Genomic DNA, 27,568 nt, shown 5'->3' with positions numbered 1-27,568 from the left:
CAGGGTCATATTTTGGCCTTACTTTCACTCCACCGCTGAGCGAATCATGTGTACAGCGTCTGGGAACCTTGTAGGTAAAGCCTTCTTTGGGTTCACCAGTGTCTCTGAAAGGACATTTTAAGACATGAGGCTAAAACACTGCCCAGGTTCCCTCAGTATCTGCCTTGCCCATCACATAGGCACCTATAGGCTCTTCTGAACTTCAGTGAGAAATAACTTTAAAGCAAACTCATCCTGTACTTTTCATATTTCTCAACAGCCCAATCATTTGCTTGGCAGAGGTGTGGTTTGCTTCGAATAAACGAATTACCTTTATGTATTATTTAAAACCTATACTGTACTAAAGTTGGCATGAAGTTTGCCCTGTCATGAAAAGATAAAATAGAGATGCAGAATCAAAAGAGTGATATGTGTGTGTTTATGTGTTCATGGTGGAGGAGTAGTGAATATTTCTCAAAAATAGTTACGAATTCCGAAATGTAATGTTAAGCCAACCATTAGAAGCCTCACGGCAAATCTTAGCTGGCCTGGCCTTTTGAGGAAAAATATCTACACTGTATTGTATGCTTGTATTGTATTGTGTGCATGTATACGTATAAATACAAGTATTTGGTTTTTCTCCTTAACCACAGATTGCACTTCCTCTCTTGGGAGACATCGGCGCCTTGCTCAAGGTACTCTGCTGCTATGTAAGAAATTATGTGTTAATTTCCAGGAAAAATCAGAAGGGAAATCTTTACCAGAAATTGAGTTGATTGCCTAGCCCTGAACCAAAATTCAATTTTTAGATGGCAAAACATCTTTAAGATGGAAAAAGGAACCTGTATCTTTATGTATCTTGTGCAGTTTGTACTAGTCCCTCTCCTCTCATTTTGGGGGTGGGGGGTGGGGGTGGGGACAGCAGTTCTGGGACGAGCTACAGGGAAGGAATAGAGTCATTGACACCCTCGAGACAGTCATTCTCCCCTCCGGAGGAACAGCTGTCTCTTAATGTGTGTTTATGCCCCTGGCTCACCACTGTGAAACCCAGTCCTTCCCACCGTATCTGTCCTGGCCAGTCCCAGGATGAAAACCCGTGCTCCTTGATAAACTTGCAAAGCTGAGTCATGAGATTTTACTAAGTGAGCTACAAAATTCCAAAGCCAACAATTGGCCTACCACCTGCTACTCTGTTAAGTAAACATTATCTTTCCCTATTATCCATCTCAAAGGGAATTAATCTTGCTACCATTTTATTTCTCTACATTTTATTGTAAAACAGATAGGGGAGGATAATAATGGTACATCTAAGGTTATGTATTTGCATGTTTCTTGATGGTATGCTATGATTGAGTAAACCCAAGTAAAAGTCTACCCGTTTACTTTGTACTCAAACTTTGTGTGTCTTGTCTGTCTGTGAATGGATAATGTATGGGTATGCACACACACACACACTCCTCTGGCTATATGTGTGTGTGTGATTTATTTTACATTCCTAACATTTAGCCCAATGGTTTGCACAATGACTCGCGTAATAGTAGGCAGGCAGGAATATTTGCTGAACTGAATTCAAAAGACTCAACAATTCTGATATATGTATTTGTTAGGTGATTAAAGTTTTGAGAATAGATATATAAATGTAAACATGAATATAAAAATAAAATATATTAGAGGAGTTTTTAAGACCTTCAAAAGCCAACATTTTCTTATATGTCATAAAAGAATATTTACAGGGGTTTCAGGAAGATCTCAGATTTGAGTTACAATTACATGCAGGGCAATGTTCTGCTTTACTTACATCATCTCACTTAATCCTCACAATGATTCTGTGACTTTAGGCTGTGGTGGTACCCCATTCTACAGATGAGAGACGAAAGTTCTGAGCAGTTAAGTAACTTGCTCAGAGTCACACAGCTAGTAAGTGTAACACTGATGCAGAAACACAGGTCCTCAGACATTAAGTCTTAGGTTCTTTACAAGGGCAGTAGAGTTGGAAATGGCAGGATTGTAGGAGTTATTTCATTCCAGAATGAAATGGGTTCTTTACTCTAAGGATCAAAAATTTATACACTTAAGCAAAAGTGAATCCTGATACGATATCGGTGGCTCACAGAACCACAAAAAGACTGTGATGAGGCTCTGATGGAGAGGAACCAGGGCTCCGGGGGTCTCAGGAGTGGGAGTAATTGATAGTTTCACCAGGGCAGCATCTCTCTAATGAACGCGCTCAGCCCTTGTTCCAGGCCCAGCATCGTCTCACCGAGGTTCTAAGTCCCAGGAGAACCAACTGGCGAGAGGTGGGCAGGATGCCCCAACATCCTGTATTCAAAAGAAGGGGGAAGCATGTAGTTTAGAAGCAAAAACTAAATGCAGGAATGTAGATTGGGGATTGGATCTACTAGACCAGCCTGATAATGTAATTTTAAATCCTGATCCTGTTACCCAACATATTAACTCTCTCTCTGTCTTGAGTCTTTAGCAAACTTGATCATCCTGCTTTCTGTTTTCAAAAATATCTTTGATTAAAGTGTTGAAAAGAGCTGACGTAATTCCAGGCCCAAATGATATCCCTTCACAAACTTTCCTGTAGGTTAATTTGTGTATCAATCCCTCTCTGAATGAGATTGTGCATTGGCTAAGAATTGATGCATATTTATTCTCTCCATAAGAAAATCTTAAGACGTTTTTTCAAGAACTTTAATGAAGTCTGGCTTCCCTTAATTTACCATCCTGGTAACCCTAACCAAAAGAAAATGAGATCAGTTTGAAATGGCTCTTAGAACATTCTCTTGACTCATAATGATTACCATTTTTAATGTTTTATTAAAACAATCAATTGAATAATCCATTCTAAAATGTTGCTGTATATTGATGTGCCAAGGTTTTGTTCCATATTGATATGTCATGTTTATATGTCTACAAAAACAATAATTCATCTTCTTCATACTTTTTGACATATGGAAACCTATTTGGTTCTCTTAAGTCCTCAGGATTCGTCTTCGCAGTCTTTCAGATATTATAAGTGGTGGTTCTACAATTATATCTTTTTTTTTTAAGTCTCCTACCAAAACTTTAACTCTGTGAAATGATCCTGGTGGTAAAAATGGTTTGTGAAACATGCACACCCAAGCTCCCTTTTATGTACTCCAGCTCTAAGAACGACCACTGTGAAGAGAGCTCTGTTTAGACAAATTGCCTCAGAACCTTTTCAGTATCATGCAAAATTAGTCTTCCAATGAGCATTTTTGGAAATCAGACTTATGCTGATATTCACTGGGTAAAAAGTACTGAACTCGAATAGCCACAGGCTTTCTTACCCACTTCTCATCAATAGCCAGCGTCAGTTCTCTTTTCCTGTTTAAAGAGTCTTCCCTTTGGTGAAAAGGATGGACGAATAGAGGCTTCTACTGTCCTACCTTCTGTCAACTGTTCAAATTAAACTGTCTCCCCGACTCCGTGCTTCCTCGTCTATGCTTTTCCTGATCGTATTCTTATTATAACAATTTATTTAAAAGTAAGCCTTTATAGGGCTTTTCACAGACGCTTCTTTATCTATGTGATAAGAAGTTTATCTTGTGAGCTCAGACACTTAAATTCAAGCCTTTCCAGATCAACTAAAGGTTACAGAGACAGCAATGGAAAGGTAATTCCACTTAAGTTTTCTCTGCACTTGGATTTGACATAGAAGTCAGGCCAAGTCACTGAAGTAATTACTTCTCGTGTGCATGCTTCCACTGACAGACAAAATGTAAGGAACTGTATGTAGGGCTCTCCAGCTAATTCTGCTCTCAAAAGGAGAAATCCTTCCTTCATAGCTTTTTCTTTCTTTTTTAATGATTTATGCTCTTGGCTGTATGAACTCTGTAATCTTTCTGGTTATTCCAGACTTTATTACCACCTCCCTTTTTAAACATGCTGCTAAGCAACTGAAACTCAGTCTGTGTTCTTGACTTATGTGTCTTTTCTTTATTTGTCTGGAATTTTCAATTTGAATATCATCATAGACATGTTTTTTTAAATCGAAGCTCACCAATATCATAAACAAGTATCATTGATCAGCTTCATAAATAGTTTTCACTTCATAAAAAGTGGTCTCTTCAAATTGGGTAAATCAAGTTTCTGAAATAGAGGGACATGGCAGTTGCTATATCGCTCATCTCTGACAAAGGTTCTAGTGGAAGCTCAGATCTGGTCAAACCTCACTTTATAGAGCCTTCAATGAATCTCTCAGGAACCGTATCTTTATACTCTTTAGAACTTCTGTGGCAACTGCCCAGCCAGTGTCCCCGGGCTGAAAAGCAACAAAGGAGAAGAGGGAGGTGCCGGCGAGCCTGGAAAGTATGACTCCGTAGTCCAGAAGGTGAGAAGGCGGCCGAGCGCTGGCGGACCCTGTCGCTCACACAGGGTGCCTCCTCTCAGTTCTTACTGCTCTGTCCTCTAGGCTGACATGGGGCCCCGCGGTCCTCCAGGAATCCCAGGCAGAGAGGGACCAAAGGTAAGGAAGTCTCTCCTCTGTGCGACCTTCATTTCAGTGTGAAAAAAGGAAACCCATTTTGCAATACACTATTTCTTCTAAAAATATTTTAGAAAAGTGGTGTAAAAGCCATTTGCAAATGTCATTTATTTGTTCCCTGCCTCTGTCCAAATTACACGCCCCAAGTGTCCTGAGAAGAGATATTTTCATTGTTCCAAAAGATGACAAAATGATTGACTGTACTAGCTGAATTTATTGTCTTTTTAGGGAAACAAAGGAGAGCGAGGCTACCCTGGGATACCTGGGGAGAAAGGCGACGAGGTAAGAGGTTCTTCTCTGATAATATTGTCCTACTATTGATTCTCTTTATGTGACTCAACAGGGGAAGAACACTAATTTTTCTATAGCTCATGTTTAGTGCTAAAACACATGAAAACAAAAACTTAGGTAGGTTTTTTCAAGCATTAACACATTTTAAATAATAATATGTTGATATTTATTGTCAGTGTCCAGTTTTTGAGACAAGGACACAGGACAACTTTTGAGACAAAGTTAACACGTCAGTTACTGAGTTTCTGTTTTCATGTAGCAGGTAGCAGTTCCAACTCTCTCGTGATAAAAGCAAGGGGAGGGAGGGCCGGCCTGGTGGTGTAGTGGTTAAGTTTGCACGCTCCACTTTGGTTGCCCAGGGTTCACAGTTTTGGATCCCAGGCACGGGCCTATGCACCACTTATCAAGCCATGCTGTGGCGGGGTCCTATATATAAAAGTAACGGAAGATGGGCACAGATGTTAGCTCAGCAACAATCTTCCTCAAGCAAAAAGAAGAGGATTGCCAACAGATGTTAGCTCAGGGCCACTCTTCCTCACCAAAAATAAATAAATAAAAGCAAGGGAGTGAAGGGAGGAGAGATTTACTGAAAGACTCCCAAGGTAGCTAGTAGAATTGATGGAATAATTGGACAACCAGCATAGGGATGAGGGCAGCAGAACTTCCCTGGGACACTGCTGTAACATGCCTCATCTTCAATAACCTTGGCTTGTCTATGTCTCTGCTCAATTTTCAAACTCTTGGGACAAAAAATACTATCGAAAGGATCTGATTGGGCTAGCTTAGATCAGCTGCCTATCCGTGGACTGAGGTCCAAAATCAAATACGCTTTTGGGATGATGGTATAATTTTCTGACTCTAAGCCATGCTGATGCTCAGGGTATCATTCTTTTCCTGCATAATTCACATTAACTCTTAGAAAAACCAATTAGGATGATGAATTGCTGTTAGTTTAAACAGTTTTGGTACTAATAATTCTTAATGAACGTAAGTAAGCCATCTGGCATGTATTAACTTTTATGTTAGTGCAGAAAATCATAAAGGTATCAAGGAAAAATTTTTTGAGTTGGAATTGTATTTCACATTATAAATTATTGTCATGTGTTATTGTTTTTAATTACTATTGACTCTGTTCTAGAAAACTATGAAGATTGGCTTGTTTTCTTTCCAAGTTAAAAATTGAAGAGCAAAGAAATGTAACAGTTATTTTCATCCATAAATAAAACAGTAAAGGTGTTTTATTTTCAAAATAAATAAGAGTTATTGAGATTTTGATTCTTCACTCTCCACAGCAAGTTTCACTAAAGTACAAGCACAATATCTGATTTTAATAGTCTAACAGCTTTTAACTGCCTGGATTCAAGAGGTAGGCTTTAGAGGTAATCGAGAAGGTAATAACGAAAAATAAGGAAGTAATTGGAGTTCAGGTTTTTTATAAGTGACTCCAAGTTAAATTTATTAGAAGTTAATTTCTATTGATTCTACAGGATGTTTTGCTCTCTTGATGAACTGCAGTCCACCATTATTATTCCTCCACTATATTAGTGTGCTCTTTCTTAAGCACAGATTCTTTAACACAGCGTACACAAAATTTTGCGGAGAACTCTTATTATATGGGGAATTCCAGCAAGTTCAGAAGCAGATTCTTCAGTTTTTTCTTCATATCACGTGGATAATATGAATAAACCTGAAGAACCTACTAGCTCAGTTGGCCTTTTGCGGGGGATGGGCTGCTGCAGCTTCTCCCTCTCAGACAGGGGCAAGCAGTGGGTATCGTCTTGTCTGCTACCTGGACTCAGGTACCACCTGATATTATAGTTTCTTGATTTGTTTAAGCAAACAAAACCTTCACAAAGAACATAGGAATTTTCAGCTGGCCAGTCAACTATACTATTTTAATATGTACATGATATCTAATTGTACAAAATCTCAAACGTCTGCTCTTACTAGAAAAGATACAGAGGAGCACCCATCTCTCTGAGGACTTCTGTCTATTATGTCCTCAATTTAATCCGTTTGGGAACACACAGAGAGGACCTGCCTGTTGCTCATTGCTCTTAGAAACGTGACGTTATCCTCCACAGTTTTTGCAGATGTTTCACAAGTCAAGGTAGAGACTTGTCAGATGCTGCTGGAACCCAGACCCCTCCCAAAGTCAGAGTGAATTCCTGCTTGGAGTGCAGGCCTTCCTGCAATGTTCCAGGATAATGATTGAGCAATAGGACATGAAGAATGTTGTCAGCCGTAGGCTATAGCAATGGAAAGTAAATATTCTTGGTAACAACTGAGCTAGAACGTGCAAAATCAAAATATCAGACCAGGGAGAGAACTTAGCTCTAATGATCTCCAAATATCTACACAATAAATTTTAATTTGTGTTTCAGTTTGGCACTATATGCTGAATGGACTATCCTCCTCTTTAATATGTATTTGTCTCCTTTAATGACATCTTGTCTCCTAAAATTATCTTACTGCCCTTTATGCATCCATAGTAACTTTTACCCTTACTACAAAATTTCAGCTTGTTCAGAGCAAGACTGCTGAGAGTGATTTTTTTTTTTAATTTTTGGACTGAGGTTTATTTTAAAGTTTAATGTGGTCATCAAAGGTTAATGAGTCCCAAGCTTATAAATTAGACTACCTAAAGACTCACTCAGCATCTCTAGACTGATTCAGTGTTCAGACTAAAAGTAGCAAAAAAAAGTATATATGGACACACATATCTTATACATGTACATATAGAGAGAATTTTATGGAAATGTGAGTATTTTGAGGTAAAGCAATTTGTGGTATAGCATTTATAATCTCCAGTCATCTAGAGGTGCCATTCCCAAAGGAAATTTGTTTCCTTTACACTTATAACCCTGTAAACAAGTTAATGGTGGGGGAATAAAAAGAGCCAATACAACATGGTAATGCGCACCTCCCACACGTGCACATGCGTGCACACACACACACACACACTCACACCACAGCACTGTCGGTGGGGATGGTGTCATCTTGAAGAAGGAACATGCCCACATTCTTTAACACAAGCATGCATAACACTTTACCCAAGACCCTTCTTGCATGAGGAATTTCAGCCTGTTCAAGGAGATTCTTTTCAGCGTTTCTTCACATCATATTACATGAAAAAACCTGAAGTAACAGATGATCAATCCCATTTGGCATTAGACGGAAAGGCCTGGCAGAGCTTAGTCCTTGATCCCATTGATGCAAAGAACCTTGGTCCTGTAGAAGTCTCACAAATAAGTATGCAGTAATTTTACCACGGTCACGTCAGCTAATATTTATAATGTGTAGAAAAATGCATATTTCATCACGGTAAAGGTAAAGGAAAGTTATTATAACAATGAATGGTTTGGCAATATAAAAAGATTACTCAGTAAAGAAAATTAAATCCTGAAAGAGTGGAACCATTCAGTGTGGAATTTGAAACATGATATGGTTATCTAAAATAACAAAAGAGTATTTAAAAGTATATTTTTCTGGTTATAGAAGTCATCTGAGTTCATTATAGAAAATCTAGGAAATACACAAAAGCACCAAAAAGATTAAGGTTATCCCTATTTGCACTGTTCAGGGAGGACTGTTGTTACTAATATTATGGTCCACAATCCCTCATGCACAATTCCAAAATTCAAAAGCCTCTGAAAACCCTGGAAGTTTTCTCCAAGTTTGCAGCAGATTCCTTTAGCAGCAAAATCTGACCTGAACTCATATGGTCTATTTAGCCCACTCAGCGAGAATATCATACATTTGCTACGGAAATATTTGTGTTTTTTTAGAGGGTGCTGCCTCGGGTGCCACTGAGAGTGTTACATAACATCCAGCATGGGCACTGTGTTACCTTTATAAAGAATCAAAGAACTCAGAATTCTGAAACACATATGACACTAAACTTTCCAGATAAGACACTATGAACCTCTATAATTCTCATCTTTTATGAAGTGCAGTTATAATTTTTTAATACTTTGGACCTTATTCTATGTAACCTTTTGTAACTTTTATTTTTCCATGTTTTCTAATAGTTTGCTGAAACGTGATTTTAATCATTGCAAAATATTTCATATTATGGATTTTATGTTACTTATATAACTAATATTTTGTTGTTGACACACTTGGTAAAGGAACAAAATTAATCACACAAGTTGCCAGTTAATCTTGCCAGTTCTTCCTTGAATATATAAATGTATCAGCATCTTAAACCCTATCAGTATAGTTAGCGTTATTCTACAAATCCAAGGAGGAGAGGGAGGGCATAGCCATTCACTTTTATGTTTAAGCCACTAAAGGGTTCTAAACTTAAATTCACCATGGGCCAAATTTCTTCTTATAAGGAACCAGCCAGCTAAACTAAATATTATATCATGAAACATATTCCATTTTTCCACCAGCTGAATGAAACAGTGTAATCATATATTTCTTTGATGGCACTCTGCCAGTCTGAAGTTGTATTTCCATGCTTTAGCAGTGCAGATTCTCAATGATGCTGTTGTTGTTGGGGTGGCTCTCTGAGATCAGAAATGCTCTGTGAACCACCAAACACGTTCAATTGTGTTACAAATTCCATGTATTTTAGCTCACTGTCCTTTAAAATGGGTATTTGTATATGACATATATCATGTTCCTTGATTAGCTAATATAGATGTTTAACTTTCAATTGTCAAAATATTTGATTAACTAAAATGCCTTGTTTCCAATGATATAACAGATTTTATGGTAGAACTATCTCTTCTAGGGTCTTCAAGGAATTCCAGGCATTACAGGTGCTCCTGGCCCAACTGGACCCCCTGTAAGTATTTGCTAAAGCTGTTCTACTCACAGTTCATATCTGCTGGGAGGATGCAAGGTGAACTGATGTTCCTCATCGCCTTCAGCTCTCTGTACCTCTGTGGAGATGATCCAGCTGTTGCCTGGAAAAGTAACATCCCACACCTCAGATTTTCACTCAGTATTACTGAAGGCTGCTCAGGGCCGTGGAGACGTCATCAAAATTCTACTGGTCCAGAAAGCAGTCTGTAATTAAGCTAGTCTATTTGAACAGAGATTGGATGTAAAAGAGCATTCTATTTTTCAGTTAAAATTTTTTGGCACTAACCTTTGGACGATATTCAGATGGTTACACCCTTACATTCTAGCCACCATAAACTAAGAATTTATTTCCAGAGGGAGAAAATGGGTCAAGGATTATCAGATTCCATTTGTTTTTGTCCCTATTGTGAATTAAAATGCCCTCTACTTTAGTCAGCACGTTTTTTTCACTGTCCCACAAACACGACGTCATGGTTGTTGTTTTGGTTATCCTGTTTTCCTAAAACAGAATCTTTTTTTCTTCCCAACTGCTAAACCCAATCTCTCATTAAAGTGGAGCTCAAGTTTAGGGCTGCCAGTTAAAATACAGGACATGCAGTTAAATTTGAATTTCATATAAATAAATAATTTTTTAGCATAAGTGTGTCCCCAATATTGTATTTTTGTTTGCTAAATCTAGCAGCTCGACTCAAGTCTCACCTTCTCGAACACTTCCCTGCTTAGAGTTCCTATGTAAATAGTGTTTACCACACAAGGAGGAATGCAATCATGTTCCCTAATGTTTTGAATCATAGATTTGCCGTAATTAAAATTTTACCATTTATGCTTTTACCACACTCAGGTAAAACAAACCTGGCTTTAAATTCTACACTAAAATTAAAAGTTAAGAGGAAGGGTTGTGAAAGGAACCGTGAAAATTTTATAGCTAACTCTATTCTCAAAGAAGAATTAAAATTGAATTTTATTTTCCATTGGTAAAATGCAGAGTGCATAACTCAATAGGCGCATTGTTAATTCTGCCGTGTCTTGGAGTATTTAAGAAGTTGATCGCTACCAGAATTATAGCTCATTTAGAAAGGCATAATATTATGTAAATTGCCATTTAAACAGCAAGGCTAAATTCTTAAATGTATCAAAAGGTTCTAATTAAGGTCATTAAATGTGGTTGGCCAAGGTGAAAACGCGACCACAAATACAAATTTTACCCTTCCAAGGGCTTATCAGCAGGATACAGCTGCTGTATGAGCCTGAAGAAATATAAGCTTGTAGGACTGATTTAATTAGGATCAAATGACCTTCAAACTGTATCAGTTTTAGTAACCAACTTCCAACACCCTGTGGCCATTTAGTTGTTGTTTCCATAACAAACTTCGTTTTGTGTTTTACAGGGCTTGTTGGGAAGAACTGGGCATCCCGGTCCCACAGGAGTGAAGGGTGAAAAGGTGCAGAGGAAAAGCCTCACTTACTGTCCAAATTTGGGCTTGGGGTAGGGGCAGGGTGAGACCATTTGCAGAGAGATCCCTAAAATCAAAATTCCTGAAAGTAGGAATGATGTCCGGGAATGGCTATTCTGGTGGTGGGCTTGGAAGGACATATGTCCAGAAATTGGTCTGAATATAGGAAGAGAAGGATGACTAGAACACTGGTGCCATAAAGAAGTCGTCCAAACTGGATCCAGGGTCCTTGACATCTAGCTCTGTGGAAGGATGGGGTGGGGGAGGCCTCCTGAACAGGTGCAGGTAAGGTGGCGGGAAGTTCCGGCCACAGGTGCCAAGGCTCCAGACAGCATGCTGGCTACCAGGACCAGGATTCCATAACTGAGAAAATCTGGAAGTTCTGTTCTTTGAGGGCCATAGGGGAAATTCCCTAAGGAACCAGGATAATTTGTCTCCTAGGGAGTCCAGTTGATTGGGCAGATGGGTTGCTGTGGTCAGAAGGGATGACCAGCAGCAGAGGGGTCTCAAACAGGAAGACCACAGGGCTCCACATATTTACCCGGTGTAGGATCTAGATTGGCCCACGATGTGAGTCCAGACAGAGGCAGCAAATGAGTGAAATAAAACTAGCTATTCAGATTACAGAAATAAGAATCCAGAGTCCACGTGAGCCACTCGAGCAGCTTCCACTCAGAGCTGATCAGAGTGGGGCGTCATGACATCAAGGAGTGGAGGAATCTCAAAAACTCGGAAAGGAAACAATGTGCTTATTCTGGATAGTCTCAGCACATTTTTTTCTGATGGTGTCCCAAGGAGCTTGCCCAACCCCACCAGCCTTTTTTCTCTGTTCTGTATGGAAATTATTCACTCAGAGATTTGCCTTTTGAAGTTAATGGGAATTCCACACTGAGATGAGCTTTGGGGCACAAGCAAGGGTGAAAATATGACGTTTAATTGTACCAGGAAAAAAATGTCTTTTCAGTAGGCACACATTTTTCCTTGTTTATTGTCCTCTCATAGTTCGTGAGAACTGTGACATAATTCTCTGAGGGACATGCCAGCAGTCAACAGAATGTGACATGTCTTAGAGAGAGAGCCACCATCAAAGTACTTCGCAAAAAGATACAATACACTCGTTGTCACTCATTCTCAGGCAGACACATTGCAAGAAAAACTTTACAGTTTATTTTTATTGATAAAGATATAAACAAAAGGTGTTTTGGTACTTTCTTTTATTACTGAAAAAATGGGGAGATTGGAATGAAATCTTTCATCGAATTTATGGAAATGGACTGAAATCTCTTGAAATTCTTGGTCATTATAAGTAGGAATTTTACTCTCTCTGGATTCTTTTTTAGCTAACCATTTTCTTGCCATTGCCCCCGATATTGAGGGACTTAGAAGGTTTTATGAGGCTATTATTCTAAAGGAAAAGCAGTTACAGAGAGAACTGGTCAAGGCACCAAGGGGACTATAGCCCCTCCGCTTACTGTGGACCAATAAGCTGTCTGTGTTTTACAAAAATAAAAGTGAAATCCATTTGTAAAGTTTCAATTTGAATTCATTTTTCACAAATTCCATTTTCAGTCTGCCTCTCCTGTCAGCAGAACGTCTGAGGCTGTTTCAATTGTGTGTAGAACATTTCCCTTAAACAGTGTTGACCCACCGTCCCTTCTGTCCAGCAGACGTGCCTGACTGGACTATAAAGTCTAGTATTAACTTAGGAAGTGAAAGAAGTCTCTCCTCCTGCAGACACCACACAGGGTGTGATTTTCTACTCTGATCAAGTTGTGTGGGTGGCCCCTCTGGTTCTCAGAAAATGAAATGGTGGAGGTGAGGCGAGCAGTGAGGGGCTGACCTGGAGAGCCGTGTCCCAGAGCCTGCCCCCGGCTTGCAGAGACTCTGGTCTGCACCCCCCTTGGGGAGAGTCCTCCAGCTGCACTTGAAGTCCAGGACATGATCACATGGGTTGCCTGGCTCCATCTAGAAATAAGCTTCATCCCTGGGCTCACACAGTGAGAATCTGAATGGGCACGAGAAAAGGCGTTTACCCTTCCTGTGGTCTAGAAATGTATTTCCCCAGGTTAAGAGAAAGCCAAGCTGCATAAGACTTTGCAAGGCCGAAACAAAACGACGGGTCATATTGATTTCAGAACACACTCTTGAGCAAGCACACTCTGGTCCACAAACCTGGGGCGGAAATGTCTAAGCCATTGATTTTGGTCTGTATATCCCTTGCAGGGCAGCGAGGGACCCCCTGGGAGACCTGGACCACCTGGACCGCCTGTGAGTTGTTTCAGGTTTAGAACTTAAATTCAGATGTCTCCTTGAGACTTTTATAATTCAGAGGTCAGACTACATCTAGATGTTCTCAAAGATAAGTCATCTGCGTTTTATGTGTAAGTATGATTGACAACCGAGGGAGCTTTGGGAAGGCCTGATTTCTCCCCTTTAGCTCAGCTTTGATGTGCACATCTGAGTATACTGTGGCCCCCCTACTGTGGACTCAGGACACCTGGGTTTGTTATCCGCCCACCGCCACTTCCTCCCTGGGGGACCCTGGGAAAGGCATTTAACCTCAATGAGCCTCATTCACAGAAAAGAGAGAAGTTTTAGAAAGCGATCCCTTCCGGCACTGGGAGTTAATACAAAATATGGTATTATGCTGTATGTGTTCATTACCATCCATGATGTCTGAGAGGCAAGGAGATTCTATTTCTGTAGCACCAGTGAATAAAACGTATAAGAGCCATGGATGTTTTCATGCTCACAGTTGAGACGTGCACTTTGGGAGGCTGTGGAGAAGAGAGCTCCATCTCTCCGTGGCAAGTCTGCCCTCATGTGGGGCCACACTCAAATCGCAGCAGAGCTTCCATCCAGGCCAAATGTTCTCTTCCACTCTGCCTCATAGGAATAGTTGAAGAAGCCAAACTCAAGCAAGAAGGGACAGAATTTGTCTGACTTTCTAAAGACAACAAAGATACGTGATTAGTCTGTGTGCATCGCATGTTTTGCACACATAAACGAAAAGATTTGCACTCTGTTTTCCTAAACCTGTTCTTCATTTTGTTTACTCACCTTCTCCCTTGACAAGGAAGCAGGGCAGAAAGCATTTGGGACTCAAATCCTAAAATGCACTCCCTCCCCAGCTGACAGAACAGCAAAATATAACATGAGCTCACGAAAGGGATCTGTATTTTACAATGGACTTAAGGAATCTTCCTCTTCCTCCTGAATTCTCCAAAAACTATGTATTCTTCAAGGCAGATTAAATGTTGTCTTGTCTGGGAAACCTCCCCTGGAAATCTCGGACAAAAGCATCCTTCATCTCTCCAGGACCCAGCAAACTCAAATATAGCAGACATTCAGCAATCGTCAGATGAGCGAGTGGAACAACAAAGGGGTCAATGAATGGAGTGTTTTCCCTCCATCACTAGTGTTTTGAAGATGCGTGCAGATCATGTTCACTGAGCACCGCTGGCCGCCATTGTCCAAAAGCAGTGAAATGATGGCTCCGTCAATTTTGCAGCTGAAACGTGGAAATCACAAGAAGGAAAATGCAGATTATTGATTCTATGGGAAGTTTTTAAAAGAAGAATAAAAGATCCTAACTAAAATTTTCATATGCAAATTTTTCCTGCGTGCCAAAATGTGTGATTTTTAAATACTCTCCAATGAGTTCTCTTTAAGTGTTAGCTACTCTGGGACTTTCCATCCACAGGTCAATTTTATTAGGAAGTTCTTGTTCCCTGTTGTTCTAAAGAATATGTTTTTGTAGAAATATCCACACAGGTTGTAAGTAACACCATCTCCTCTATTTACTCTGATTTTCTATTTAGCATGAAGAGACTGGGAAAAAATTGTTCCCCATTCACATCTTCATCAGCACTGCCACGTTGTAGCCTGCAGGTCAGCGGGCTGTAAACAGTTAGCATAAATTGGCAATTCAGAAGCCGAATTTTAATGAGCAAATAATATTTTCCCCTGAATGCATTAGTGTCTCATCTCTCAAACCCGGACATTAATCAAGTCCACTGAGAGCGTCTGTGCGTCCAGGTGTAGCTCACACTCCTTTTCATTTTTTCCTCTACATTTGCTTTTGAGAAGCTAAAAATGGAAACATTGTATTATTTTACTTATAATATTAAACCCACTTTCTAACATAGAATAGGAAAAATATCATTTGGTAAAAAGATAAAAGGTAAAAATGCTACCTATTAACTTAAAAGAATAATTCTACACCTCATTTCTGTTCTAAGGGTGTGCCATTCAGTGAAGGAAACGGAATGAGCAGTTTATATAAAATCCAGGTATTTACTTCTATAATTACGTAAAATAATTTTCCAGTTATGTATGACTATAAATTCTTCTCACCTGTTTTCTTTTTTTTGAAGGGAGGTGTGAATGTTCCCAGTTATCCAGGGCCACCCGGCCCCACTGTGAGTACACTTTTTATCACTGGGCATATTTTCATACTTTAGCTGAACAGCCACACACACACACACACACACACACACACAAAAAGAAAAACCTCCTAAGAACACTGAAAATTACACGTTACAAGTATAACCAAAATTTTATGCATGAGGAAATAAATGAAACCAATTATAATAAAATTGAGAAAATGTACACAGCCAAATAATGAAGAATAGCGTTCTTCATAGTGGTGTCACTTTTAGCATTGTAAATCTAAGAACTCAATCAGTGTCCGAGCAATCACTGTCATGGGAGTTCCACCAAATTCTGTTTCTTCGTCTTATTCTCCAAATCCAAATGTAGCAAAACAACACTTGCAAATATTTTTGTATGTATTAAGGCAAATTGGACAAAAATGTTTCTTATTCTGTAGTTTTTCTTCAATCATTATTTTTAAAATGACTTCCCATGGTTTTCTTATAGGGCCCAAAAGGCGATCCTGGCCCAGTGGTATGTACATTCCCATATTTTGTGTCTTTTAAAAAATGTCTTGATTAAAGTTTGAAAGAAGAGCATCAGGCAAAGACACTCTGCCTTCTTAGATGTTTGCCAGTTAACATGCTGAAGGTGGCAGGCAGGCCACCCAAGACATGCCAGCAGCATGCTCTTCGTTTTCAAGATGCATCAGTCCTAATGTTGTCACTGCCCTTGACGTGCGTCTCTTTTCATCGGTGTGTCTTAAAAATCACCCTGTGACGGAGGAAGGCACATGAAAAGCTCCTGAATAATGGGACACTTTCTTCTAATAGGACTATTTTGATGATTGATTCAGTGTTAAGTAGATTGTGGAAGAGAAATACTCACCGGAAAGAAATTCCTTAACATGTCTGCCATCACCCCTATAAAAGAAGAAAGAGCCTGTTTATTTGCTTTCAGTGTCTTAGGCAATTATTCTGTGGGAGATGTGGTGTGCTGTCATAAACCTGCTGATTAGGAGTAATGCATCAGGAGGTTAACACAGCACGGAGAGACATCCTGTCCTCCAGCCACCCAAGTGGTGATGATTGTTCTCAAGCATCCTTTCACCCGTGCAGGTTCACTGTAAAAATTCTGCCAAATTCAATTAGATTCCCTTTTTTCCTTGGCAATTTTTCCTGTCATGTCCTTTTCAAGCATATGTTCGATCCTTCATATTTCATCTTTATATCCTTTTAACCTTTGCATGTATACTTAAAACTCATATGTACCTGAAACTGAAATAAACTTTCACACTACTTTCCATTGCCATGTGAAAAAATTTAAGGCCCTTTCATGACAGTACAGTTTGGCAAAACTAGATGAATAAATTTTAAGTGAGCAAAAGAACTCTAAAGCCCTAAAAAGTAATCTTTTACATCTAAATATATTTTCAAAGTAGATGCACTAAAGAGCTTATTTTTTTGTTATTGAGCAACATATATTAAAAGCCAATTTGTTTTCCCCCAAAAGCATGATGTCAACCCACTAATAGCACTTTCCAAACCTCAAATATGTCACTCAGAGGTGTCCTTTGTCTTGTTACACATGCCACCCTTTCTTTATCTGTAACTTTTTTATGCTCTCACCAACAATAGCCTTCATTTTAATTTCAGTCTGCTTTCCTCTTGTTGATAAAAGTTTCCTCCTGGTCTTTCCTGCTAACACTCACACAAACAACACATCCCGCCTGAGTCACGTAAGGGCACCTAGACTTCTCACTGACTTTCTGGAACGTTCAAGTGTTTTCATTAATAACTGCAGATTAAGATGAGGAAGCTTTTTTAAAAAGCATTCTAGTAAAGGATAAATTATGATTCACTTGGACTGGAAAGTGAATGACAACAAAAATGTAGACAGATTTGAGTTGAATTTGAAGAGATTAGGCTTCAAATTTCTTAGCTGCAACAAAACATAAAGAATAAAAACTAATTGAAGGGGCCGGCCCCGTGGCTTAGCGGTTAAGTGTGCGCGCTCTGCTACTCGCGGCCCCAGGTTCGGATCCTGGGCACGCACCGACACACCGCTTCTCCGGCCATGCTGAGGCCACGTCCCACATACAGCAACTAGAAGGATGTGCAACTATGACATACAACTATCTACTGGGGCTTTGGGGGAAAAATAAATAAATAAAATTATATTAAAAAAAAAACTAATTGAAGGATGTTTCTTGATTTTAGAGATGTGAATTAAGTGGATGAAGCACAAACCAGAAATGTGGAATCATGAAATTAAACACTGTGTAAACCTTCAGGTTTATCTTAGATAAAACTTTGAAATTATTCTTTTGGGCTCTATGTCAACACCACCATGCAACTCCATTATAGGTCACAGAGTAGAAAATGGGAAAGTCATGGTGAGGTGGCTGAGGAAAGTTTACTCTTCCAGTATCCTCCAACTCCTATGACGCAAGATCTGTGCAGCTGTTTCTAATCTGCTCGGTAAACCTTTTTAGATGAAATTGCCCTTAATTGAATTTACTATCTTCTGAGGTGCTCCATTTCATTCCTTTGGTATTCAATTTATAAGTGGCTTTCAATTAAATATTTAATTATTAGCTACTTTTAAACAAATATTGATTGGTTGGTTGAGCACCTTCCTCTGTCCTAAGGATTGTTGAGAATGTAAACAAAGAAAATCAAAGAGCTTATTTCCTTTGTCAATAACCCAGAATCTCTTTTATAGAGCTTTGCGCAGAATAGAATCTGAACATCTTTTTTTTTTACGATTGACAGGTTACATATTAGTGGACATTTAAAAAAGATTTCTGAAGCATAAAAAGTATCAAGTCATATGTTTTATTCTGTATTCTGTAATAAGGACAATATCATAAATAACAATGGAAGTTAGAGTGTTGATAATATTTTTGAAGCAGATTAGAATTATGCAGCAAATATATTTGCTGATGAAATTTGGAAGCTCCCTTTTCTATGTGATGATGTTGAAAGCATCCAGTGTCCTAAGAAAATTTTTGCAGTTAACATGAATATTAACATTAATTCATTAGCGAGTAGGTATCAAACAACTACCCACTTTCTCTCCTTGCTTTAGAAGCCCGAATGTTTATTTGTTCAAGGTGAGCAGCTTCTATCGCCCTAACTTTTCTAAACGTGTTCCTGAGGACCTATCGGTTCTCGTTAGCCTGGGCCTATCCACTAGAATATGGACAAGATTTTTAAGAATGGAAATGCTTACCCGTCTCCTCTCAGGGACCCATCGGCTTGAGCAGTGGCTTTCAGAACCCCTGGAGGTGCTGCTCCTGGGGACAGCCTCTGAAGCACACAATGCTTCTCCAGCTGCAGAGCGTGGAGGGACGATGGACTCTGCTTTGAGAGTCCATCTCCGTCTACTCTTAAAGAGTTTAGCCTTTTTCTCTGGTTTTCTAGCAGCCCCAGGCACCACACAAATTGGCAAATCTTATTAAAGCCTAGCCTTTCTTTCAAATTCTTATTGAAATTGGAGTTATCACTGACTAGAGGGATTCGTTCTGATTAGATCCTTAATCAGAATAAAAACGATTAATCAGAAAATACTCTCATACTTCTCCAGAGAAAAGCTTTATTCTCAAACTAGTTCCAAACACCAAATGCAATAATACAGATGCTTGAAAACAGAGCATACCACTTACTTGCCACATTACCTGTGAATGCTTGAGGGAGTATTTTTGGGGCAGAAAATATCTTTGCTTTTGAAACCAATGTTTAAAAAATCTTTTGATTGTTACTCCTGCATTTCTTACATTCATATTTAACAGGGAGAACCTGGTGCAATGGGGTTGCCAGGACTAGAAGGATTTCCAGGTATAAAGGTAAGTACAGAGGTTAGAAATGCGTTCACTGATTCGACATTTGGAAACGTTTACTGAGCACCTACTGTTATTCCAGCAGCTGGCTTACGTTTGGGGATCCAGAAGGGAACAAAACAACAAAAATCTCTGCCCTCTTGGAACTGATTTTCTAGGAAGGGGATACAGAAATAAGAGAATAAACATAAATAACTAAATAATATTGTTTGTACTTGCTATGGAAAGAAAGAAAAGGTAGAGCAGGTTAAGGAGCACCAGGAGTGCTGAAGAGAGAGTGGTGACTTTAAACAGCATGGTCTGAGGAGGCAAGATCTGAGCAAAGACTTGAAAGAGGCGAAGGGGAGCTAGCCACGCCGTCGTGAGATCTGGAGATGACAGAAGGTAAATGTGCAGTACACTTGAAATTTGCTGAGAGTTTTCACCACCAAAAAAAAAACAAAATGGTGACCCTGTGAGGTGACGGAGATGTTAATTAGCTGGATTGCGGTGATTACTTTGCACTGCATACATATATCAAGTCATCAAGTTGTACACGTTAAATATGAACAACTGAAAAAAAAGAGGAAGCAGCAGGTCTAAATGCCCTGAGACGTGAGCGTTCTGACCACATGCAGGGAGAGCAGAGGCGTGCGTGTGGGGAGAGCGGTGGGAGGTGAGGTGGACGGGCGGGGGGAGGTGAGGAGCAGCCGCGTCCTGTGGTCGTGCAGAGCGGGGCTCAGGGTGGCCAGTACAGGGCCAGCCGGTCTGCCAGTACTTCGGGGGGGTTCTGTAGCGAGGGGAGTGCAGACACTGAGAGGAAGCATTCAAACACCTGTCTAGCAACTTGACTTGGCCACGATATCCAAACGTGCCATTGTAGCCTTATCTTGGTTCCTGATGTATAAGAAAATGAATAAATAAGTAAGTAAACTGCTTCTTCACCATAGATAGTTTGAGAAACATGAATAAATAGGCTTATCAGCCATTGTAAGGACTTTATCTTCCACTCTGAGTGTGGAGCCAGGAGTGGTTTCTGAGGAGAAGAGTGACAGGGCCTACAGCCCAATGGCAAGGTGGGAGCAGTGTGGGGTGGGGGAAGCCAGTCAGAAGACGGTTCCCAGGATGCAGGTGGGAGTTATGTCAGCTTAGATCAGAGTGGAAATGGGGAGAAAACAGGAAGTAGCTAGATTCTGCATACATTGGGAAGGTAGAACCAATAGGATTTTCTTTTTTTTCCCCTTAGCCAAGCCCTTAAATGTTGCTAATCCTCAGAAGTCTAATTCTCCTTCTTTCTCACCCTGCATTCTCTCCAGGGAATGGCTTCAGTGACGATCTCATGCTGATGAGTCCCAAATGTCTATTTCTGGCTGAGATTTCTCCCTTGAATTCTAGACCTGTGTTTGTTAAGCTGCTAGGGTACTTCCCTTGAACAGACCACTTGTGCCTCAGAGTGAAGTTTGTCCAAGCTCTGACCTTCCTTCCTACTCACACTCTATTCCAGCTTGTTTTACATATTCGGTTGTTCCCTATCTTTGAAGACTATCACTGTTGACCTTATATTTCAGTTCAGAACACTAGATAACAATCCTCACTTTCCTTTTCCTCTACCATCCACATAGATTTAATCATTACCGTCCCCTAGATCTCACCTGCTCGATCTCTCTAGAGGCCAGCTGCTTCTCACCAATCCCATTACAAGTCTCACAGTTTGGGTGACCACCACTTCTTATTAGTATTTTGTCATTTTTTAAAATTTAAACTAATAAAATAAATAAAAGTTCACTCATTTTTCCACCCTCCACCCTCCCCACCCCCTGCCTCTAACAAATACCAATCTGTTCTCTATCTGTGAGCTTGGTTTGTTTTTTTCTTTTTTTAGATTCCACATATAAGAGAGATCATATGTATTTGTCTTTCTCTGCCCCACTTGTTTCACTTAGCATAATGCCCTCAAGGTCCATCTATGTTGTCACAAACGGCAAGATTTCATTCTTCTTGTGGCTGAGTAATATTCCATTGTATATATATACCACAATTTCTTTATCCATTCATCTATCAATAGACACTTAGGCTGCTTCCATACCTTGTCTATTGTGAATAATACTACAATGAACATGGGAGTGCATGTATCTTTTCAAGTTAGTGTTTTTGTTTTCTTTGGATAAATACCCAGAAGTGGGATTGCTAGATCATATAGTAGTTCTATTTTTAACTTTTTGAGGAATCTTCGTACTATCTTCCATAATAGCTGCACCAATTTACATTCCCACGAACAGTGTACCAGGGTTCTCTTTCCCCCACATCCTCGCCAACACTCGTTATTTCTTCTGTCTTTGATGATAGCCATCCTAACAAGTGTGAGGTGATCTCATTGTGGTTTTAATTTGCATTTCTCTGATGATTAATGATGTTGAGCATCTTTTCATGTAGCTGTTGGCCATCTGTATGTCTTCTTTGGAAAAATGTCTGTTTAGATCTTCCACTTTTAATCAGATCGTTTGGTTTTTTGCTATTGAGTTGTATGAGTTCTTTGTATATTTTGTATATTTCTTTGTTGACTTATCAGATATAGTCAACAGCTCCTAGCTCCCAACAGGATTTTCTGATTGGTTGGATATGGGTATGAGAGAATAAAGAGAAGTCAAGGGTGTCACCAAGGTTTTTGACCTGAGCAACTGTCATGATGGAGTGGTCATCAACTGAAATGAGGAAAGCTATAGGCAGAGCCTATTTGGAGAGAGTGAGGATGATCAGGAGTTTAATTTTGGACATGAGGCCAAATTTGGCAGTATCTATTAGATAGCAAAGTGGAGGTATTAAGTAGGCAGTATGTATGGAGCTTGAGAAAGGAGTCTAAGTGGAGATATAAATTTGGTTGTCATAAACATATAGATGCTATCTTAATGTCTGGACACTGGATATGGTCACCAAGGGAATTACAGTAGATTTTTTATAAAGAGAAGAGGATCAAGGACTCAGCCTTCAGTCCCCTGAGCCCTCCAGCATTCAGAGATCAGAAGGAAAAGGAGGACTGAGCAAGGGAGACTGAGATGAAGTGACCAGGGAGATAGGAGGAAAACTTGGTGTCCTGGAAGCCTGGTGAAGATAATGTATCAAGGAGAAGGAAGTGATCACCTGTCTCAAATACTGTAAATAGGTCAAGTATGACGGGGATGGGGTCAAGTAGAATAGTCAAGTATTGATCACTGGACTTAGCAATATAGAGGTCATGTATCACCAGATAAATTATTACTACTTCACTATATTGGTAGGAGCAACTGCTGGACTTGAATGGGTTTAAGAGAGAATGAGAAAAAAAGAATTAGAGACAGGAAATACAGTATAAACCATGCTCAAGGAGTTTTGCTGTAAAGGAAAGCAAAGAAATGAGCTAGTAGCTGCTGGAGGAAGTAGGGCAAGGCTAATTAAAGTGGATTTTAAGACCATAGAAATACCAGAATGTTTGTATGCTAAAGGAATGATCCAGTAGAAAGGGGAAGGGGAGTGAAGATAGAGGAGGAGAGAGGAGAATTGCTGGAATGACATCCTTAAGAAGCTACAAGGGAAGGGGACCTAGTGCATAAATGGAGAGTTTGGCTTCAGAGAAGGAGCCTGGATTCATCTGTGGTAGCAGGTGGGAAAACAGAGGACAGGGGTGCAGGTGCTGATATGTGGGAAAAGTAATTGGTTGGAGTGTATAGAAGTTCTTTCCTGGGTGCTTAAATTTTCCCGGAGATGGAGAATGTAAGGTCATCATATGAAAGTGAGGTAGGAAGAATAGGTTGGAGATTTAAAGAGAAGGTCTTCTAGAAGAGGGGACCCCTCCACAGAGTGTGATGGCTAGACAGCCCTAGGGACCCCCTTGAGGTTCATGGTCAGGAACTGAAGTGAGACCAGTCAGCGAGATCTTCCCCAGCCATGTACAGATACTCAGGTGGAGGCACAGAATAGGAGGGGAGTTGGATTAAGCAAGGTTTCAGTTTTGACAAGTAAGTATGAGGAGCAAGAATGGGGCAAGAGAGTCAGTGATATGTGTACACAAGGGAGTCATTATAACCAGTGACCCTGGGGTTAAACTCGATAAGTAAAGGAGAGAGGCCATCCAGGGAGGGAAGGATAATGAAAAATTGGTACCGTCGATGGATTGGAGGTCTTGGTGGCATCAAAAGTTTTGGGAGTCCAGGGTACTCAAGGGAGTGAGTTAGAATGGTGGGAGATAGTGGTCCTAGTTTGGACTGCATGATATTATGGAGGGGATGCAGTTACTGTTGTTGACAAGGTCTCAGGTATAACTATGGAAATAAGAGACTGGATCACTAGAGGAGAGTGGTTCAAAGAACTGAGAGACCTGAATGTTGGAAGGACCATCTTGTCAGCGAGAAAGCCTCTTAACATCTATCTTTATCAGATTTGCAAATGTTTCCATTGAATAAAAAATTCCAGTATATTCATTTCAAGCATACGAAATCTCGTAATTTAAAAGGAGCAGAGTGAAACTACCAAGAATTACCTGTTTACATCATTTGCCCACTTTTCTATTAGTGCTTTTTCTATTTGACTGTAACTATGCTTTATATATTAAAGACATTACTTCTATCCTTTATGTTGGAGTTTTTATCCTAGTTGGTCTTTGCCTTTCATTTTTATGTTTAATCTTACTGTATATGTAAATATACACTTTAGGTAGTCAAATATAAAACTATTTCTCTTTATGATTTCTTGTTTTGCTTTTATGCACAAACTGACTTTTATTCTTATTCTCAACCAAAATCAGATAGTCACATATTTTCTTCTGGTTCTTTTATACTTCATATTATTTTGCTTTTTACATAATCTATATGGAATTTATATGGAGTATAATGTAAAGGAGGAATCAAACTTTTTTCAAAGAAATTATTCAATATTATCACTATTTGTTGAATAATACCTCCTTTACTAAAATCCTATTATAAATGTTGGTCTATTTCTGAGGTTTCTGTTGTGTAGCATTGATATACTGCTTAATCTGCCAATTTTCCATTATTCTCCTTGTTATAACTTTCTTATATGGTTAAATATTGGTATTGCTAATCTCCTTATTATCCTTCTTTTAATTTTTCTTTTATGCTCTCATTTATTTATTATTCTGAGTGAACTTTAGTATCTTTGATCAAGCTGCAATTTTGTAAGAATTGCATTAAATTTATAAATTAGTTTGAGTAGCAATGACACCTTTACAACATTGTCTTGCCCTCCAAGAACAAAAAGTATCTCTCCATTTAAATCAAGTCCTCTTTTATGTCCCTGAGTGAAGTTATGAAGTTTTTTAATGTAGGTTCTGCTCAACAAAAAGTGCCATTTTGTTGTCCTATATAAACAAGAGTATTTTTAGCATAGTCAGCTTTATCTAAAACACCACATTGCCTTTGGAAAAAGAGTTGAGTCACTCTACTGTTCAGAGCAATTCAAGGGATCTTCTGATTGGCCTCATGAGGAGAACTACAAAATCCCTTGTTCTAAATAGCTTTATTCTAACCCTACATCCAATGAGACAAGTAGATTGGGAAAGATTTTCAGAAGACATTCAATGTGCTTACTCTTTTAAGTGTGGTAATGAATTGCTTTTGAATATGTGAAATAAAAATATTGACTAATTTTAGCTGTAGGTATGTGTGGAGTCCTCTTAAAAATAGGTCACAGAAATGATTACATGAATGCTTGTTTTCATTGAGATTATTTGCTTTAGCTTTATGAAGAAAAGAAAGCATTAAACAGGTTCAATTGGCTACTCATTTTATTTTCCCACCTACCCTCTAGCTTCACACCAGCTGGTAGTGATAATGCTTATTAATTGCAAAGGAAAGTTTTACCAAATCCAAATGATTATTTGAGCATTAATTTTATAGGTAAAGATTTTATAGATATTGTTATAAGTAGCAATTTTATTTTTAAATCCCAACAGGGAGATCGAGGCCCAGCAGGACCCCCAGGAATAGCCGGAATATCAGTGAGTCCATTTTATCTCACATTATTTTTATAGGTAAACAGCTCTGTCTCCACAATCAACCCACACTGGGGAGCGCATGTTGACTCCTGAGGCATAAGGTTCCTGAAACCTGCGCTTACCTGGGGAGCCAGGTACTTGTGACGATATGAGCACAGCTTTGAAAAGCTTGTTTTCTTTCTCTATTCTTGTCATATTTCAAGGTTTCTTGATCCTCAGAAGACAAAATTCTCACCCTCAGACATGTACTTCAAATTCTTTGTATTAGGCTGCAGTCAGGCTGAGTTCTCCCTCAGCCCGGTGTTATTAGCAGAGCTTTATTGCTGCTAATGTTACCTCGTAAACTAGCCCTCCGATCCTCTCAATCATTTTTGTTGCTCTCTGGTGTCAAATGCTTTAATCTCATCAAGGTCTTTTCAAATGAATAGGAAGTGCTCCAGGAAAGGTTGAAATCATTTCTCTGAGCCGGAGGGATCATTCTGATATTCATTCATGATGCTCTAATTAAAATTTTGTGGTCATGCTTTCTGAATACGAGCCCATTTATCCTCTTGCTGGGTGCTCCTGCAGAGTAGGTCCAGGGTAGGAAAGTCAATGGAAACCACCCGCTTGAATCACAGGAACATGAGAAAGATAAGACAGGGGTCTACCATCACCACCCACCACTACCCGCTGACATCTACTGACACTCCACACCAGCCAGAGCCACCTGCCACCACCCCCCACCCCCATCCCTGAAAAGGCCGGTAGCCACTTACTTCACTCTATTTAGTTGCTAAATCTAAAAACAAAAAGTAAAAACCCATCCATAGTCCATAGAAACCATCCTTTATAGAGATGACATCCCCTTATTTAGCTGTTCTAGATCAAGTTAAATATTAGTATGATTGTAAAGGTAACAAGAAAATATTTTCTTCAGCAAGCACATCAGAATTTTTTATATAAGAAATTATCCTTCTTGAAAGTTGGCTCACACTTAATCCCCTTAGTCCCCCTCTTGGACTCACTACCATTCTTCGCAACATATTAGCAACTGTTTCCAGAGTTGCCCTCAGTCCCCTTACAACCTGCCCCCCATAATCACACCGTTTTTGTTTCCACGTGGTGTAATGAAGCTTAATTCCCACTGTATTCACCCAGGAGTGACTACACATTACTTTTGGCTATTACCCTAGATTAAGTCTACTTGCGAAGAAAAAATACTGGCAACCATTGAAAGCATTTAAAAGATGAGTGACAGGCTCAAAGGCAATCCAAATGAAGAATTCCAAAGATATTTTTGAAGGATGCAGCATGATTGAAATAAGGGGCTCGCCTGCCACCTATTTGGATGTCTAAGATCTGATAGATTTACTTAAAATGTAGTTTTCTTATCTCATAATTAAGAGGATTAATTGACAGTTACAGATAGAGAAGGGGTAAAAATGTTGCAAATGGCAATGCAAACATACAACTGTGTAATCAAAAATGCAACTTAATTTTTGATAACCGGACCTTACTGTGGCTCGAAAAATAAAATGGTTAAAAGATTCTGGATATAGACAGTGGTGATGGTCACGCAACACTGTGAATGTACTTAATGCCACTGAATTGTACATTTAAAAATAGCAAAAATGGTAGATTAATGTTATGTATATTTTACCACAATAAAAAGATTTTTTTAAGATGATTGTACAGCAGGGATGAAACCCTCCTACTCAGGCCCATCATGGTCACTCTGCTGAGTACCGAAGGGCCCCATCCTGCTCTTCCTAGGTCAGTCCATCCCTTTCCAGTATATTTAGGGCTATGCAGGGCTCTCCAGGGCTCCCCTCTCCCCCTTCCTCCCGGAATGGCACGTTGGGTCTACAGGAGGAAGTGTCTGTAAGTGCTGGCTGTGTGCAGGGCCTCTGGTCAGTGTGCTCCCCCAGGTTCTACCTGACTTGCAGGATTGCTGCTGCCTGCTATCAACGTTCCTGATCCTTCGTCTCAGATCTCAGGGCCGAGCACTCTGCACCCGTGTCCCATGCCAAGACCCTTTTGGACGTTGGCTTTCTCAGCTCCAACACACTCCCCACCTCGGGCACACAGGACCCTCAGGAGCTCCCACTTGCACACACAGGCTGCGGGGGCCAGGGATGCTCTCTCGGGCCTGTGTCCGCCTAGTTCACCACTCACCACACCTGAACCTGTGCAGGAGGCTCCCCGCAGAATTTTGAACAGCAAGGGGGAGGAAGCCCTCCTTTTTCATATTCCCTCGCACCCTCCTGGGGTTCCTATGGTCTCAGTCCCAACCTACATCCCCTATTATTTGTCTTTCCCTACCACTCGAGGTCCAGGGAATAGGAGGCGCTTCC

The 27,568-nt window shown here is 39.8% G+C and overlaps 1 protein-coding gene across 1 annotated transcript in view; it reads left to right on the top strand.

Moving 5' to 3' along the window:
• The window catches only part of COL19A1 (collagen type XIX alpha 1 chain), a 297,565-nt gene that overhangs the window by 242,874 nt on the left and 27,123 nt on the right, over positions 1–27,568 (top strand). The window contains exons 30-41 of the mRNA XM_058553922.1: positions 633–674; positions 4,235–4,339; positions 4,421–4,474; positions 4,721–4,774; positions 9,525–9,578; positions 10,987–11,040; positions 13,276–13,320; positions 15,294–15,344; positions 15,429–15,473; positions 15,934–15,960; positions 19,220–19,273; positions 25,191–25,235. Of these exons, the coding sequence (XP_058409905.1) occupies positions 633–674; positions 4,235–4,339; positions 4,421–4,474; positions 4,721–4,774; positions 9,525–9,578; positions 10,987–11,040; positions 13,276–13,320; positions 15,294–15,344; positions 15,429–15,473; positions 15,934–15,960; positions 19,220–19,273; positions 25,191–25,235 (630 nt within the window). The remainder of the gene's footprint in view (positions 1–632; positions 675–4,234; positions 4,340–4,420; positions 4,475–4,720; positions 4,775–9,524; positions 9,579–10,986; positions 11,041–13,275; positions 13,321–15,293; positions 15,345–15,428; positions 15,474–15,933; positions 15,961–19,219; positions 19,274–25,190; positions 25,236–27,568) is intronic.

This window comes from Diceros bicornis, chromosome 14 (genome assembly GCF_020826845.1).
Source record: "Diceros bicornis minor isolate mBicDic1 chromosome 14, mDicBic1.mat.cur, whole genome shotgun sequence".
Taxonomy (NCBI): domain Eukaryota; kingdom Metazoa; phylum Chordata; class Mammalia; order Perissodactyla; family Rhinocerotidae; genus Diceros; species Diceros bicornis.
This window is presented reverse-complemented; position numbering and strand designations above follow the sequence as displayed.